The sequence below is a fragment of the Serinus canaria genome, chromosome 25 (genome assembly GCF_022539315.1).
Source record: "Serinus canaria isolate serCan28SL12 chromosome 25, serCan2020, whole genome shotgun sequence".
In the NCBI taxonomy this organism is placed as follows: domain Eukaryota; kingdom Metazoa; phylum Chordata; class Aves; order Passeriformes; family Fringillidae; genus Serinus; species Serinus canaria.
The window spans coordinates 9,791,462-9,807,493 of NC_066338.1; the positions used below are offsets into that span (position 1 = coordinate 9,791,462).

The 16,032-nt window shown below is 60.7% G+C and overlaps 2 protein-coding genes across 2 annotated transcripts; one reads left to right on the top strand and one right to left on the bottom strand.

Annotated features, from left to right (window-relative positions):
* Positions 1-690: 690 nt before the first annotated feature.
* On the bottom strand, positions 691-9,186 carry KRT18 (keratin 18). The gene is made up of 8 exons (XM_050984027.1): positions 9,168-9,186; positions 5,300-5,936; positions 4,423-4,505; positions 3,861-4,017; positions 3,627-3,791; positions 2,886-3,011; positions 1,912-2,135; positions 691-878 (listed from the first exon to the last, which is right to left on the bottom strand). The coding sequence occupies exons 1-8, from the start codon at positions 9,173-9,175 to the stop codon at positions 773-775; spliced, it is 1,506 nt and encodes a 501-aa protein (XP_050839984.1). The 5' UTR covers positions 9,176-9,186; the 3' UTR covers positions 691-772.
* Positions 9,187-10,706: 1,520 nt separating this feature from the next.
* On the top strand, positions 10,707-16,032 carry LOC103823899 (keratin, type II cytoskeletal 8-like). Its single transcript, XM_050984075.1, has 8 exons — positions 10,707-11,017; positions 11,602-11,662; positions 11,761-11,856; positions 11,934-12,098; positions 13,517-13,642; positions 14,050-14,270; positions 14,808-14,863; positions 14,951-16,032. Exons 1-8 carry the CDS (start codon positions 10,722-10,724, stop codon positions 15,142-15,144), a joined length of 1,215 nt encoding a protein of 404 aa, XP_050840032.1. The 5' UTR covers positions 10,707-10,721; the 3' UTR covers positions 15,145-16,032.

The window sequence follows — 16,032 nt, forward strand, 5'->3', positions numbered from 1 at the left end:
GACAGCCCCAGGCACCGCGATGCCCCGCACACCGACACCCGTGGCAGCCCGCCGAGAGCCCCGACCCCGGCACCCCCTGGCACGTCACCCTCTGGGCACCAAGAACCCCGGTCTGCTGACACCCCGGGGCCTCCCGGACGCCGCCACCCCCGGTCTGCTGACACTCCCAGGCATCTGCGCTGGGATCCCCGGGCACCGACACCTCCGCGCACCGACGCTCGAGGAACTCCCGACACCGGGACTCCCGGGCACATGGATGCCCGCGACCCCCGAGCACTGCACCGGGACCCCCGGGTACCGCACCGGGACCCCTGCGTACTGCGGTGGGACCCCCGAGCACCGCACCGGGACCTCCGGGTACCGCAGTGGGACCCCGCTCCCGCGACCCCTGTGTCCCGCTGGGAGCGGTTCAGGACGGCGCCTAGAGCTCGGGGCTGATCCCGGGGCCGGTGGGGACAGGGGCGTTTTTGGGTCCTCCCAGCTGTTTCTGGGAGGTCGATGCCCCCAGGGACCCCGACATGAGCGGGGGGAGAAAGGGGCGTCCCGAGGGGGCGTGGGTGATCGGGGGTCGTTGTCTGGATGGTGACAAGGAGGGGGTACAGGAATCCATCCCTCAGTTTTCTCCCGGTCTCAGCCCTGTGTCCCCACCCCGGTTTACCCCCTGAGAAGGACACACCAACACATCCCATCTCCCATTCATGGGAATCAGCACTTTATTTGGATCTGGGGGGGGGGCTCGGGGACCCCCCCGGATTTTGGGGCCGTGACCCCCTCAGTAGGTGCGGACCTTCACCTCCCTGGTCTCAGTGACCATGCGCTGGGTGGGCCCTGTCCCTGTCGTGGTGGCTGTGGTCTCCTTGTCCAGGGCATCCCTCAGGCTGCGGGGAGGGGAGGTTAGGGGTGGAGGCACCCCGGGGGTCCCCTCCCCATGGCGGTAGTGTCCCCCCCTCAGTGTCACCCAACAGGTGAAGGAGATGGCATGTCCAGTGGGATGGGCTGGGGTGTCCCAACACCCCAGAGATTGTCCCCTCTGGGTGTCACCACGGTCCCCTGGCTGTTCCCAAAATCTTGTAACTGCTGGGACACTTGGACACCTGGGGTTCATCCCCTCTGATGTCACCACTGTCCCCATCCCCAGGCCATCCTGAAGGTCAGAGCTGGGATATGATGATCCCAGAAGATCACTGCTGTCCCCTGGCTGTCCCCAAAATCTTGTAACTGGTGGGGACTGGACACTTCATCACAAGGGTTTCATCTACCCTGGGTGTCTGTCCCCTCCCCCTGCCAGGGATGGCACCTGGACACTCAATTCCGGGAATTATCCCTTCCCATCCCCTTCCCAGCCCATATCCCCCCCTCCTCTGTTTCCATTTCCCCCTCACCTCAATTTCCACCCCTCTGAATTTCCCCCCGAGCTCACCCCCAAACCTGAACTCACCCCCAAACTTCCTCACCAGAGCTCTCTGTGCTCACCTTCCCCCAGAACCTGAATTTCCCCCCCTCACCTGAGCCCCTGTACCTGAATGCCCACCCCACATTCTCCCCCTGTACCTGAACTCCCCCCCGATTCGAACTCCCACCCCCTGTACCTGTCTTCCTTTCCCTTCTCACCCAAACAGACCATATCTGAACTACAACCCCAAATTACCCCCTCACCTGAACTTCTAACACCCCATACCTGGATTCCTTCCCTCTTCACCAAACTCCCCCCTGAACCCTCATACCTGAACTTCCCTCTCACCTGAACCCCCCTGAACTCCTCCCCCTCACCTGAACCTCCCCTGACCTGGACTCCCCCCCTCACCTGAACTCATCCCTCTCACCTGAACTTCCATTCCGGCACTATCTGATTTCCTTCCCCTCCCGCCCTGAACCCCCGGTACCTGATCCCCTCCCCAGTCCCTTGCTAACCTGAAGCCATCACCGCCCTCCAGCAGCTGCCGATATGTCGCTATCTCGGCCTCGAGCCGGTCCTTGAGGCCGAGCAGCTCCCGGTGCTCCTCGTTCTGCCGCTGGAGCTGCGTCCGCATGTCCCGCAGCTCTGCCTCGGCTGCGCTCACCTGGAGCTGCACCTGCGCCAGGTGAGCCCCAGCCCGCGCCTCGGCCTCGGCCAGTGCTGCCTCCAGACCCGCATTCTGGGGGGATTCAGGCGATTAGGGGGCTTTGGGGGAGACAGCACCCCGAAAATTGGGGTTGAGGGGGTTCATCCCAAGCTTCAGCCTTGGCCAGCGCTGCCTCCAGATCCATGTTCTGGAGGGACTGGGGGGTTAAGGGGTTTTGGGTGGGTTCACTTTGATCTGAGCCTCAGCCTCGACCATGGCAGCCTCTAAATCCATGTTCTGGGGTGTTCGTGGGGGAATTAGGGGGTTTTGGGAGAGCCAGTACCCCTAAAATGGGGGGTTTGGGGGATCTGCACCAAAAAAACAGGGGGTGGGGGGAGTCACCTCAGGCTCAGCCAGTGACTCCAGACCTGCATTCTGGGGAAACGTAGGGGTTTTGCAGCAGTTTACCCCAAAAATTGGGGGTTCACCCTGAGCTTTGGTCAATGCAGACCCAAAACCCATGTTCTGGGGGTATCAGCGGAGGATTAGGGAGTCTTGTGGGGGTTCATCCTGCCCTGAGCCTCAGCCTCAGGCAGTGCCACCTCCAGCCCTGAGTTCTGGGGGATTCGGAGGCTTTAGGGGGTGGTGGGGTCAGGACTCCATAAATGGCCTTTGTGAGTCTGGAGTTATGGGTTGGGGATTGGAAGGGTTTTATGGCTCTGGAGCCATGGATTAAGTGGAGCTAGGTTTTTTGAGGGGGAAGTTGGGGTTGTGAGGCTGTGGATTGAGGGATTTGGGGGGGGTTGGGGTTTTTTGGGGGGAGTTTGGGGAATTTTGGGGTACCTGGTTGCGCAGGGCCTCAAGGTCAATCTCGAGGGTTTGCAGTGAGCGACGCAGGGCCCCAACAGTGCCTCGTGCCACGTCCAGGTCCTTCGTGCTCTGCGTCACCTCCAGGGTGGTCTCTGTAATCTGGGAGGGAAAGGAGGGGCCTGGGGGGGGCTGGAGACTACCTTGGGGTCTGGGGGGCAGAAGCCTTGGTACCACCCACCATGGACACCCCAAGTCTTGGAGGGGATGTGGGGGAGTAAGATCATCCCAAGAAGAACCAGACTCAGGCATGGGACCCTAATGGGGGTCCCACATCCTGGGGGTGCCCTAGGAGGGGCTCCAAACTTGCACACCCTTGGAGAGAGGCCATCACAAAAGTGTCCCCAAGGTTGGACCAGGAACCTCCTGGAGCAGTTCACCCCCAGGACTCGCCCTGAAAACATCCCGAGCGTCCACCCAGGACCCCCTGGGTCCTCCCCCCCTCTTCCGCCTGGCTTTGTGGGGCTTCTTTGGGGACTTCCCATGCCAGCCTGGGGACACCCTTTTTTGGGACCCCCCAGTGGCCCCCCACTGGGGACACCCCTATGGAGCATCATTGGGGACCTTGGGTGTGGATTGGTGGGGGTTTGGGGTCTCCAACTCCCACCCTCTCTGCTTCTCCATGTCCTCCAGGGCCATTGTCCTAGACCTGCAGCTCCCCCAGGATCATTTTGGGGCTGGTTTTGGGTGGGATTTGAGTTTTTTAGGGTTCCTTACCTGCTGCCCCCACTGCTTCTCCAGGTCATCCAGATTTTTCTGGGCCAGGGCATCATACTGAGCCCGCAGCTCTCCCAGGACCTTCCCTAAATCCTGTGACTGTGGAGCGTCCACCTCCACCGTCAGCGCCGACTGTGAGGCCTGCACCCGCAGGTCCTGTACTTCCTGGAGGCAGCATGGGTCAGTTTGCAGTCCCACAGCCCCTCCCAAGCCCCCCAAGTCCTCTGAACCCACCTGGTCATGGTTCTTGCGCAGCAGGATCAGCTCCTCGCGCAGGGCCTCAATGTCCCCCTCGAGCTGCAGCCGTGTCATGTTGGTGTCATCCAGGACCTTGCGCAGCCCGGCGATGTCGCTGTCCACTGACAGGCGGATGGCCAGTTCTGCCTCGAACCTGGACACGCCGCAGGAACGACAGCCAGGGTGGGACACAGAGCCAAGACAGCCTTGTGCCTGTTCATAACTTTGTCCTTGTCCTTGGCCCCGTTTCTGTCCCTATTGTATCCTTGTCCCCCACCCTATTGTCACCCTCATTTCCATCCCCAGCCCAACACAGCCTTTTTCTCATCCTCGTTCAATCCCCATCATCCTCAGCCTTATTTCCATCCCCAACACATCCTTCTCCCCATCCCTGTCCCATCTCCATCCCCATCCCATTCTCATAATTCTCATCCTCACTCATATCCATCCTCATCTTCATCCCCATTTCCATCCCCATTCCCATCCATCCTCATTCCCATGTCACCCCTGCCATGTTCCCACCCCGTTATTCCCAGTATTCCCAGTGTCCTGCCCTCACTTGACACGGAAGTCGTCGGCTGCCAGCCGAGCATTGTCGATCTGCAGCACGGTGCGTGCGTTCTCCACCGTGCTCTCCAGGATCTGGGACGGGGACATGAGGACACCCGTGGATACAGGGGACACACGGACATGGGGGCACATGGGGATACGTGCAGATATGGGGACATGTAGGGACAGATGGACACATGGGCATGGGGACATGGACACGAGTGGACACAGGGAAATGGGGACTCATGGGGGGGCAAGAGGAGACGTGAACAGGCGGACACACGTGGACATGGGGATGCATGGATGGGGACATGTGGAGGTACACATGGACGTGAGGGGACACGGGTGGACACACACAGACATGGAGACATACGGACACGGGTGAACACAAGGATGGGGGGGACACATGGACAGGCAGACACAGGCACACGCACAGGGACGCAGGGACACGTGTCACCGTCGCCGTGGCAGGGTGACTTCCCCGGCCCCCCTTTCCTGCAGGGCCTCGCCCCGGAAAAGCTGCGATAACCCAGGGTGGGGGCAGGGCGGGGGGGCCTAGCATTATGTGGGGGGGAGGGGTGCCGGTCACCTTGAGGAGGCTCCAGGAGGGGCTTGGGGGGGACGGGGGAGGGTCTAATTTACCCCCAAATCGGGGTAAGAATGGAGGGGGGGCTCATTCGACACTGCCCCACCCCGGTGGCCTTGGTCACGTCCCTTCGCTCCTCCCGTGGGGAGAAACCCCCCCTGCGCCCCCCACCCACGGGACTTACAGACCTCTCCCAAGCCCCCCTATGCCCCCCCAGGGACTTGCAGATTTCCCACAGATACAAAGTTCATGTTTGAACTCCCCCGTTAATGTTTAACCCCAATACGCTCCGCGCCCCCACCTTGTCCCGTAGCTCCTCTATCAGCTCCCACTGGGGGCTCCAGTCCTTGGCGCTGGGACCCTTTTGGGCCATAAACTCCCGGATCTGGGTCTCCAGGCGCCGGTTCTCCCGCTCCAGTCTCCGCACCTGCTCCAGGTACGTGGCCAGGCGGTCGTTGAGGTCCTGCATCGCCTCCTTCTCGTTGGCCACGGTCCCGGAGCCCCCCAGAAGGACGCTGCCCCCCAGGCCGGCCCCATAACCGACCCCAAAGGCGCCCCCGGCGCTGTTCAGGTTGCGGGTCACGGAGATCCGGGACCCCACGCCCCCCGCCCCCGCGTACACGCTGGCGGCGCTGCCCACGGGGGCAAAGCGGCGGCCGGGGGCGATCCCGGGGGTCCCGAGGGTCCCGATCCCGCCGGAGCGGACGGAGCTGGAATAGATGGTGCGGCGGGAGAAGCTCATGGGGACGGTGACACGACGGCGGGAGCCCGAGAGTCGCACGGACGGACGCACGGATGGAATTCCGGGCGGGAATTCTGGCCGGGATTTATAGCCGGGAGCGGCCCCACGGCACCTCCCCACGGCCTCGCTCCCGGGAAGGGAAGGTGCGGCTGGAGCCGGCCCAGGCCTTTGTTCCTGCGGGGACCGGCCCCAAAACCTGAGGAGGGGGGTGTGAGAGAAAAGAATCAGCCCCAAAACTCGTGGGATGTGAGGCAGAGGTTTGGGAGTCTGACCCAGAACTGGGGAATGTAGGGCAGGGGAAAGGGAATCAACCCCAAAACTTGTGGGGTGCGAGGTGGGTGGAAAGGGGTCATGCCTCTTTCATACCCAGAACTGTGGGGTGGGAAGCAGAGGGAAAGGAATCAGCCCCAGAACTTGTAGGGTGAGGGTTGGAGGGATGGGTGTCTGACCCAGAACTTGTGGTGTGTGTTCAGAAGGATGGGATCGACCCCATAACTGTGGGGAGGGGGACGAAGGAATAGGACTCAGCCCTAGATCTGTGGGATGTGGGCCAGGGTCAGCCCCATACATTTTCTGGTCCCCATAGCCAGCCCCATAGCACAATACTGACCTTTGCGCTGCTGCAGCCCCTGCCTGACCAGGGCCCCCCTGTTTTACCCTGTTCCTGCCCTGTTTTGCTCAGTTTTCTTCATTTTGCCCCATTTTGCCCTGATCATGTCCCATTTACTCATTTTTGCCCAGTTTTGCACCATCGCTGCCTTGCTTTATCTCATTTTTGTCCCATTTTTACCCATTTCTCGTCTTCCCCATTTCCTCCATTCCTGTCTTTTTGCTCCATTTTACTCCATTTACGCAAAACCTTCCCATTTTGCTGTTTTGCCCCATTTTGCTGTCTTAACCCATTCCTGTCCCATTTTACTCATTTTTGCCCTATTTTGTCATTTTATCCCATTCTTGTCCCACTTTAACCCTTTTTGCTTGATCTTGCCCTATTTTATCCCATTCGTCCCATTTATCCCTTTTTGCACAATTTTGCCCCATCTCTGTCCGGTTTTGCTGGTTTTCCCCCCTCTTTTTGCTGTTTCTGCCCATTTTGCCCCATTCCTTCCCCCTTTTCTCCCATTTCCCTTTCCCCCCACATTTTTCTCCGCTTTGGCACATTCCTTCCCTTTCCATTCCCTTCGTTTTTCCCCATTCCTGCCCAATTTTTCCCATTTCCCCCCACTTATGCCCAATTTTATCCTGTTCTGCCCTGTCTCCCCCTTCCCCCCCTTTTTGCCCCCTTCCCCCTCCCCTTTTTCTCCCTTTTCCCCGCGGGGTCTCCGAAGTGCCAGACCGAGGGTCCCAAGGGGTCCCGCCTGGGGTCCGGCGGCCTCGTCCCTCTTTGGGGACCCCCTGGGACCCCCTGAAGGGCGCTGGGGGAGGGGCGGGGTAGTCGGGGCTGCTCCCGCCCTGGGCCTTATCGGGAACATTCCGGGCGTTCCCGGTGGGTGACGTGTCCCACCTGTGTGTCCCCCCACCCGCCCCGTGTTCCCCCTCCCGGCTTGCCCGATGTGTTCCCGGTGTGTCCACTCCTCGTGTCACCCCGAGTCTCCCTCATCCCCATAACATCCCCCATCCCCCCCCCCCCCCGAAACCTCATGGCCACCCCGTGTCCCCGCCATGTTTCCCCCGTGTTCCCCCGTGTTCCCCCGTGCCTCAGTGTCCCCATCTGATGGGGGGGGGGGGGGGGGGCTCAGCTGGGGCCATCAAGGGCTTAGGGGCTTCCCCACTGCTCCTTGGGTGGTCTTGGGCGCCTGGGGCAGTGTCCTGCAGGGTCTGGGACCCACCCTACCCCCCCCTTCCAGGGCCATCTCTGGAAATTCCTTCCTGATAAGATGGGCAGGATTTGGGGAGGGAGCTGGAGGTGGTGGGGGCCTCTGGAGGGGTGGAGGCGGGAGCAGATCGTGTCCCCTCCTGGGCGTTGCAGTTTTGGGGGGGCTTGAGACCCTCCCTGTGGGGCTGGGCTGCTCAGACCTATGTGACCCCTCCCGGGCGGAATCTGGATGGATTTGGGAAGGGAGGAAGGGAAGGAAGGATTCCAGGAAGGATTCCAGGAAGGAAGGAAGCTCTAGATCCCAACTTCAGGATTCCAAACCCGTGGGCGCTGCCCTCCCAGTGCCCAGCGTGTGCCACCCTGGTGCTGGGCAAGTCTGGGCTGGAGACATCACCCTACACACTGGCACCTGTCAGACCCACCTGCACACACCTGAACTGACATCCATCCATCCATCCATCCATCCATCCATCCATCCATCCATCCATCCATCCATCCATCCATCCATCCATCCATCACCACCCATCCACACCATCCACCAGCTCCACCACCTCACCCCCCACCATCAACATCCATCACCATCCATCCATCCATCCATCCATCCATCCATCCATCCATCCATCCATCCATCCATCCATCCATCCATCCATCCCATGCCTTTTTGGGATGTTTTCCCTATTTTGCTGCTGAGTTTGGCACTGGGGACAGGCCCAGTGACTGGTGAGGGCTAGGACAGGGTTGGGGAGAGGTCTGGGGCCTGATTTGGACTGATGACTGATGTGGCTGGAGTCCCACGTTGTGATTTGGGGAGAGGGGCTGGGGTCAGGGGTTGGGGAACGTGGTGCTGGGGAGAAAGACAGGGAGTCAGGGGTTGGGGACAGAGGGCTCGGGACAGGGTTTGGGTTTTGGGGCTAGGGAACGGAGTTTGGAACACAGGTTTGGGTTGTAATTTGGGGACAGGGCTGGGGATGGAGGGCTGGGGTCAGGGCTTGGGGTCTCGGATCTGGGGACATGGGCTGAGGACACGGAGCAGGGGACAGGGAGTGGGGTCCTGCATTGAGCTACGTGGGGCTGGGGACACAGTTTGGTGGCCCACCAAATGATGGGGTCAAGGATGGAGGACATGGGGCTGAGGGGGTCAGGGAGTTGGGACAGGCTATGGGGACCACAGTTTGGGCTCCTCGGACTGGGGAGAGGTAGAGACACACTGGGGACAGGGGCGGGGGGGGACATGGGCGGGGGAGTAGAGGGGCGTACTTTGGGGACAGATCTGGGGGCTGTTGTTTGGGCTGGGGACACAGGATGGGGTAACAGGGTAGGACAGTGGTCTGGGACCCGAGGGGGTTCAGACCTGTGGACATGGGCTTGGGTCGGGTGGTTGGGGGCTGGGGACGGGGTGATCCGGACTGGGATAAGGGTTGGGGGCCCCCCAACTGGGTGACAGAAGTGGTGTCATGCAATCGGGGACTCAGTTAGGGGACTAAGGTTTGGGGGACAGGTGGGGACAGGGTGAGGGACATCCTTAGCGGAGTGTCGGGTGGGTCTCCTCCTCCGGGAGAGAGGGGCGCGGAGGAGAAAGGTGGGAGACAGGGAACCGATTTGGGGAAGCGCCTCCGCATACTCTCCCGTCCGCACGGGCGGGATCCAGGTCGATCCGGCGGATGCGGTGATCCCGCCAATCCCATGTCCCGAAGGGGTTAAAGCTCGGTCCCTCCCCCGCTTCTCCTGCACCCCGGTCGGATAAACCGAGCAACCAAACCAGGAAACCAAACCGGGAAGCGCAGGAACCCGACAGGCGCTCCGCCGGCCCGGGGCCGTTCGCTGCCCGACCCTCCCGGCCGTTCCTGAGGGGCTGAAGCAGGAGCATCCAGGCCCGGAGCGGGCTTCGGCCATCGTCTCCTCAGCCTTCTCCAACCTGCGCCTGCTTGTCCTCATCTAATGGCTCTTCAGCCTTTCCCAGCCGTCTCAGCCTCAGTGTTCCTCGTCCTCCGCAGTTGGGACTTCTCCAACCCTCTTCCAACCCTGCCACCAATCTCCTATCTCCTTCAACCTTCTCCATCCTCCCTGCAACCTCCTAATTCCCTCAACCTTATTTCAACCCTCCGAAGTCTTCATACCACTTTCCAACTCTTTCCAAAGCCCTCTATATCCCTTACACCTCCAAACTCCTCAGCCGCCCTCCTTCACACCTCCCGAACCTGTGGCCGGCTTCTCCAGCCTTGCTCCCACTCTACCTCTCAGATTGCGGTCCCATTCCACCGGCAGCCGCTGCGAGCACGCTCGTCCGTTCCGGGCCGTCCTTATAGTCCCGCTCTCACGGCCTCCAGGGCGTGCGGTCCGGCGAGCCCCCACACCGCCCGGCTCCGGCTTAGGGGGGTCGGGAGGCGGCTCCGGGGGGCTGGGGGACCTCGTGGGGCCGGGGGCGGGCACTCACAGGCGTCACCATCAACCGGAGTCTCCTGTCGCCGTGGACGTGGCCGTGGATCCCGAGTGCAGGCGCTGACGCCGGGAGGCGGAGAAGGAGCAGATCAAGCCCCCTCAATGATTAAAATTCCGCCGCCTTAATAGACCAAGGTGGGGCTGGGGGACCCGAGGCGGGTGGAGACACCTGGGCCTGGCTGTTCCCTTTCTTTTTTCCGGGAACCCCCACCCACAAAAAACAAAAAAAACCCCTGGGGGCTACTGGGCTACAATCTTGGGACACCTGGGGACGATGGAGACCAACCCTATGGGGACCTCCTGAACATTTTGGGGACTCCTGTAACCCTTCGGGGGACATTAAACCTCTCTGGGACCCCCTGAGTCGCAGGATGGAACATCCCAAACCATCCTTTGGGACCTCTGAGACCCCCTGGGGACCACACTGCTACGCCCTTCCAGGGAACACCCTGAGAACCTTGGGGACTTTGACGACCCTCAGAGACATGACCCCCCCTTTTGGGACACCCCGGCCCCTCCTGAGTTCCCAAGGGACACACAGACTCAACGCTGGCCTGGGACCCCAAATCTCCCCCCTGCCACCCCTTCCACTCCATGCCCCCCTCCAACCCAACCCCTTCCCCTGGGGGTGATTTGGGGGTAATTTTGGGGTTCTAACTCCCTTTTCCCCCCTTCCCCCCAGGTGTGACTTTGGGGGTGCAGGTGGTTTTGGGGTGATTTTGAGATATGGGAGTGTACCTGACCCTGCTTTCCCCCAGGTGTGACTTTGGGATGATTTTGGCTGGTTTTGGAGTGCTGTTCCCTGTCTGCAGGTGCGGTTCCTGGAGCAGCAGAACAAACTCCTGGAGACCAAGTGGGGGGCTCCGCGGGGCAGCCCCCCCCCTGCAGCAGCCTGGGGGGGCTCCTCGAGTTGGCTACGCGGGGACCCTGTGGCGGCAGTGGAGGGCGCTTGGGCAGGAGCGGCAGCGGCTGCGCGCAGAGCTCGGCCATGTCCGGGGGCTGGTCGAGGAGTTCAAGGCCAAGTCAGTGTCCCCAAATGTCCCCCAAATCTCCTGGATACTCCCATGTCTCCCCAGACCCTTCTGCAGCCCCCCAGTGCCACCCTGTAGCCCCTCCTGTGGCTGCTGATGCCGCCCAGGCCACACCTGCAGCCTCCTGGAGGAATTCAAGAGCATGTCTGTGTCCCCAAGTGTTCCCCCACATACCCCTGTGTCCCTATCCTCTGTGCCTTCATCCCTGTGTCCCCCTGTCCCCATGGCCCTCGATGTCCCCACCATGTCCTTGGGTGTCCCTGTATCCTCATGTCCCCACATCCCTGGTCCTCTCTATGCTCCCACATCCTCCCATCACCTTGTCCCTTTGTCCCCCTGTCCCCACCTCCCCATGTCTTCCTGTCCCCTTGTGTCCCCTTGTTCCCATGTCATCCATCCTCATATCCCTATAGACCCATGTCCCCCTAGTCGCCACCCTCCCTACTGTCTCCATGTCCCCCATTCCCACATCCCTGTCACCCCATTGCCATGTCCCCCATCCCCACAGCTCCCATCCCCATGTTCCCCCTGTCCCCATGTCCCCCATGCCCATTTCTCCATGTCCCCCTGCCCAGGTATGAGGAGGAGATCAACCATCGCACAGAGAAGGAGAATGAGTTTGTCCTGCTCAAAAAGGTGGGGGAACCCCAGCACTAAGGGGGGACCCCGACATGGGGGAGTCCCTGAGACCAAAGAGTTGCTGGGAACAGGGGGTGACAGGGGTGTTCCCACAGGATGTGGATGAAGCCTACATGTCCAAGGTGGAGCTGGAATCACGCCTGGAGAGCCTCACAGATGAGATAAACTTCCTGCGGCAGCTCTATGAGGAGGTTTGGGGGTGCCTGGGATTTGGGGTGCTTGGATTCAGGGGGTGCCCCCCTGCTGAAGCCATCCCCTGTGTGCCCAGGAGCTGCAGGAGCTGCAGGCGCAGGTGTCGGACACAGCTGTGGTGGTGTCCATGGACAACAGCCGCCAGCTGGACATGGCTGGGGTCCTGGCGGACGTGCGGGCGCAGTACGAGGACATTGCCAGCCGCAGCCGTGCTGAGGCTGAAGGCCTTTACCAGGTCAAGGTCAGGAGAGCACACCCTGCTGCTGCCCAAACCTTCATCTTCCTCCTTCTTCTTTTCCTCTTCTTCCTCCTTCCTGTTCCCCAAAACTTCTTCCTCCTCCTCGCTTACCCCACAATCCTCCTCCTCTCTGCCTGCTTTCCAAACCTTCATGTTCCCCCTCTTTTCTGCCTAATCTTTCCTCCTCCTCTTCCTCCCCCTGACACTTTCTCCTTCCTGCTCCCTAAAACCTCCTTCTCCTTTTCCATACCCTTAGCCTTCATCCTCCTCCCTGCCCCATCCTCTCTTCTTCTGAATCCTCCTCCTCCCTGCCCTGAGCTTTCCTCCTCCTCCTCCCTGCCTCTCAAGTCTTCAACCTCTTCCTTGCTCCCCAGTCCTACTCCTAGTTCCCAAGCCTTCATCCTCCTCCCTCCCTGCCCTGTCCTCCTCCTCCCTGTGCTTCAATCCTTCTTCCTCCTTGTTGCCTCCTCCCTGCTCCCTGAACCTTCCTCCTCCTCCTTGCTGCATCTTCCTCCTCCTCCCTCCCCCATCCTCCTCTTCCTTCCTGCTTCCTGAAACTTCTTTCTCTTCCTCCTTCTCCCTGCCCCAAATCCTTCCTCCTCCTTCTCCTCTTCCTCTTCCTCCTCCTCATCCTCCTCATCTTCCTCCCTGCCCTGGAGGGTGCAGCTGCTGCGTGGGAGAAACTCTGGCTTGAAACCTAACCGGAGCTGCCACATCCCAGCCTGGAGTGTTCCCACTGGCGTGGGCTCACCCCAGTCCTGGGGAACCACGGGGCAGGGAGGGGCCACCATCTCTATTCCTGGTGCAGATCCCATTGTCAGAACTTCCCAGGCTCTTTCATCCCCCGTTTTGGGATGCTGGTGGAAAGTGGGGGGCCTCATTCCACTGGGATCCCAGATTCAAGCCCAACCAGACCCACCAATGAGAGCTGCCATCTCCCAGCTGGGTCAGCCCGCCCAGCAGCTGCATACCGGCTCTTTCCTCTGAACTTTTGGGGTGCTGGTAGAAAAATTATGTTCCACCCTCCCCATCCCACCAAGACCCTGACTCCAAACCCGACCCACGGCATCCCAGCTGGAGCATCTGTCTTGGCATGGCCACATCCCAGCTCTTTCCTCCCTGGTTTTAGTGTGCTGGGGAAGGGAGGGGTCCCTTCATCTCCATCCCCCTGAGATCCCAGATCCCAGCTGGAACATCCTTCTTGATACAGGGAAATCCCAGCTCTTCCATCCCAAATTTTGGGTGCTGGTGAAAAAGGGAGGTCCCCCAAGATCCCAGCCCCAAACCCAACCGGACCTACCACATCCCACCCTGGACTATCCCTCCAAGTTTGGCCACATCCCAGTTTTCTTCTACCAGTTTTGGGGCACTGGTGGGTTTGGGGGATGCCCCACATTGCCACCCCTGTCTCGTGTATCCAGTATGAAGAACTGAAGACGGCAGCTGGGAAGCAGGGGGACGACCTGCGCCAGACCCGCAGCCAGATCCAGGAGCTGAACCGGCGCATCCAGCGGATCCAGGCAGAGATTGAGGCTCTGAAAAATCAGGTTTGGGGTCCAACTCGGTTGGAAATTTGGAACCATACTCCCTGCCCCTCCCCCACATATCCCCCAGCACCCTCTGGGAACCCCCACACTGGATTCCTGAGGATCCCTTGGGATGTCATCTGGGAAACGGGAGGAGAGAGTGATGGCTTGGAGATGGGGGTATTTTGGGGGGCTGGGAATACTGGTGGGAAGAGGGGGGTAAAGAATATTGGGATATGAGGGATACTGAGAGTGAGGAATACTGGGACATGGGGACACTGGACCAAAGAGGATGATAGGACATGGAATACTGGGACACTGGGTTTACTGGGACATGGGGACACTGAGGGGGTGAGGGATATTGAGATACTGTGGATTTTGGGTCATGGGGTCCGGGGGGATCCTGGGCTCAGTGTCCCATCCCGTAGCGCTCTGGGCTGGAGGCGGCCGTGGCCGAGGCCGAGGAGCGCGGGGAGCTGGCACTGAGGGATGCTCGGGCCAAGCTGGCGGACCTGGAGGGGGCCCTGGCCCAGACCAAGCAGGACCTGGCCCGGCAGCTCCGGGAGTACCAGGAGCTCATGAACGTCAAGCTGGCCCTGGACATTGAGATCGCGACCTACAGGAAGCTGCTGGAGGGCGAGGAGAGCAGGTGGGAAGCCCCAGTCCCAAATCCCAGATCCCACATCCCATGGGCATCCCACATCCCATAACCTCTGGGCATCCATATCTCACACCCAGTGTCCCAAGCTCCATCCCATATCCCATGGACATCCCATTTACCATGCCCTTCATCCTGGATACCATGAACATCCCATACTCTGTGTCCCAAATCCTGCAAGGATCCCATATTCCATGGGCATCCCACATTCCATACCCCCTATCCCATGGACATCCCATGTTCCACATCCCATATCCCATGTCCAATGTCTTATATTCCATGAATGTCCCAAATCCCCCCCACTTGACCATGTCTCTTATTCCCCTCCCCCCAAAACCACTCAGTTGGGGACCCCCTCCAACCTCCCCCACTTCAGCCATATCCCTTAAATAACCCTCCTCCCCATCACTGCTCCTCTTTAGGGGAAAGTTTTGGGGGACAACCCCCCCAGATTTCCCCCCAGGCCATGTCCTTTATCCCCCATCCCATCACTGATCCTATTTGGGGGACCCCCCCAAACCCCCCCAGGCTGGAGGCTGCTGTGCAGAACCTGAGCATCCACACCAAGCCTTCGGGGTACCTGGGTGAGTTTGGGGGGGTGCCTGGAACCCCCCGATTTGGGTGTCCCCCCCCATGTGCCCCTCCTCACAGCTGCTCCCTCTTCCCCACAGGTGGACTCGGGGGAGGTTTTGGGGGGGGATTTGGGGGGGCGTTCGGGGGGGCCGTGGTCAGCTCAGGGTACTCGGTGCCACCCCCACCCCCCGAGAGCACAGCCCCCCTCAAATCCCGGGCCATCGTCATCAAGAAGATCGAGACCCGCGACGGGAAACTCGTGTCCGAGTCCTCCGACATCCTGGAAAGCTGAACCCCCTTTCCTGGGGGACCCCAGACCTTGGCTCAGCTGGCTGAGCTGAGCCTCCCCTCTTCTCTGAGCAAACCCTAAATCCTGACCTGCTGAGCCCTCCCCAGGCCCCAATTTCTGGGGTGTCCCCCATGCCCACACCAACCGATCCCCCCTTTCCCAGGGGGCTCCTCCATGTTCCCTGCCCCCGCAGGGTGTGCCCCTGGGTCCTGGCCTGGTGAACCCTCTTTCCTGAGGGGGTCCCCCTGTCCAGCCCAGATGAACGCCCTCCCTTTCCTGGGGGGTCACTCTGTGTCTTGGGGGTCCCCATGTCCAGCCCAGCTGAGCCCCCTTGGGCCTCCCCTTCTCAGGAATCAAAACTCCCTCAAAAAGCCCTCAAAAATCCCTCAAATCAAAAAGCCCTCAAAATCCTCCCAATCTGAACCCCCTTTTCTGAGGTGTGGGGGAGGGTCCCCATTTCCTGACATTCTGAGCCCCCCAAGTCCCCTCTTTCCTGCTCAGGGGGGGTCCCCCCAGTCCAGGCCACCTGACCCCCTTTCCTGGGAGTCCTGTCCATGTCTTTGGGGGATCTTTAGGGGCGTCCCCCTCGTCCAGGCCAGCTGAGCCCATTCCCTTCCCCCCATTCCCATGGGGGTCCCCCATGTCCTGACCTGCTGAGCCTCCCCCTTAGTGTGTCCCCCCCTCCATCCTGGCCCCCTTCCCTGGGGGTCCCCAGCTCCTGACAGGACACCAGGCACCCTCTGCTGACAACCTGAGCCAGTGCCAGTGCCAGTCTCCCTTGGGGGACTCCAATCCCCCACTGTTCCCTCTCAGACGGGGGGGTGGGAACTGGGGGCTCTGGGCCTCCCCTGGGTGTTCTGCTTGCTGCTGGAATAAAACCTTGGAAATTTG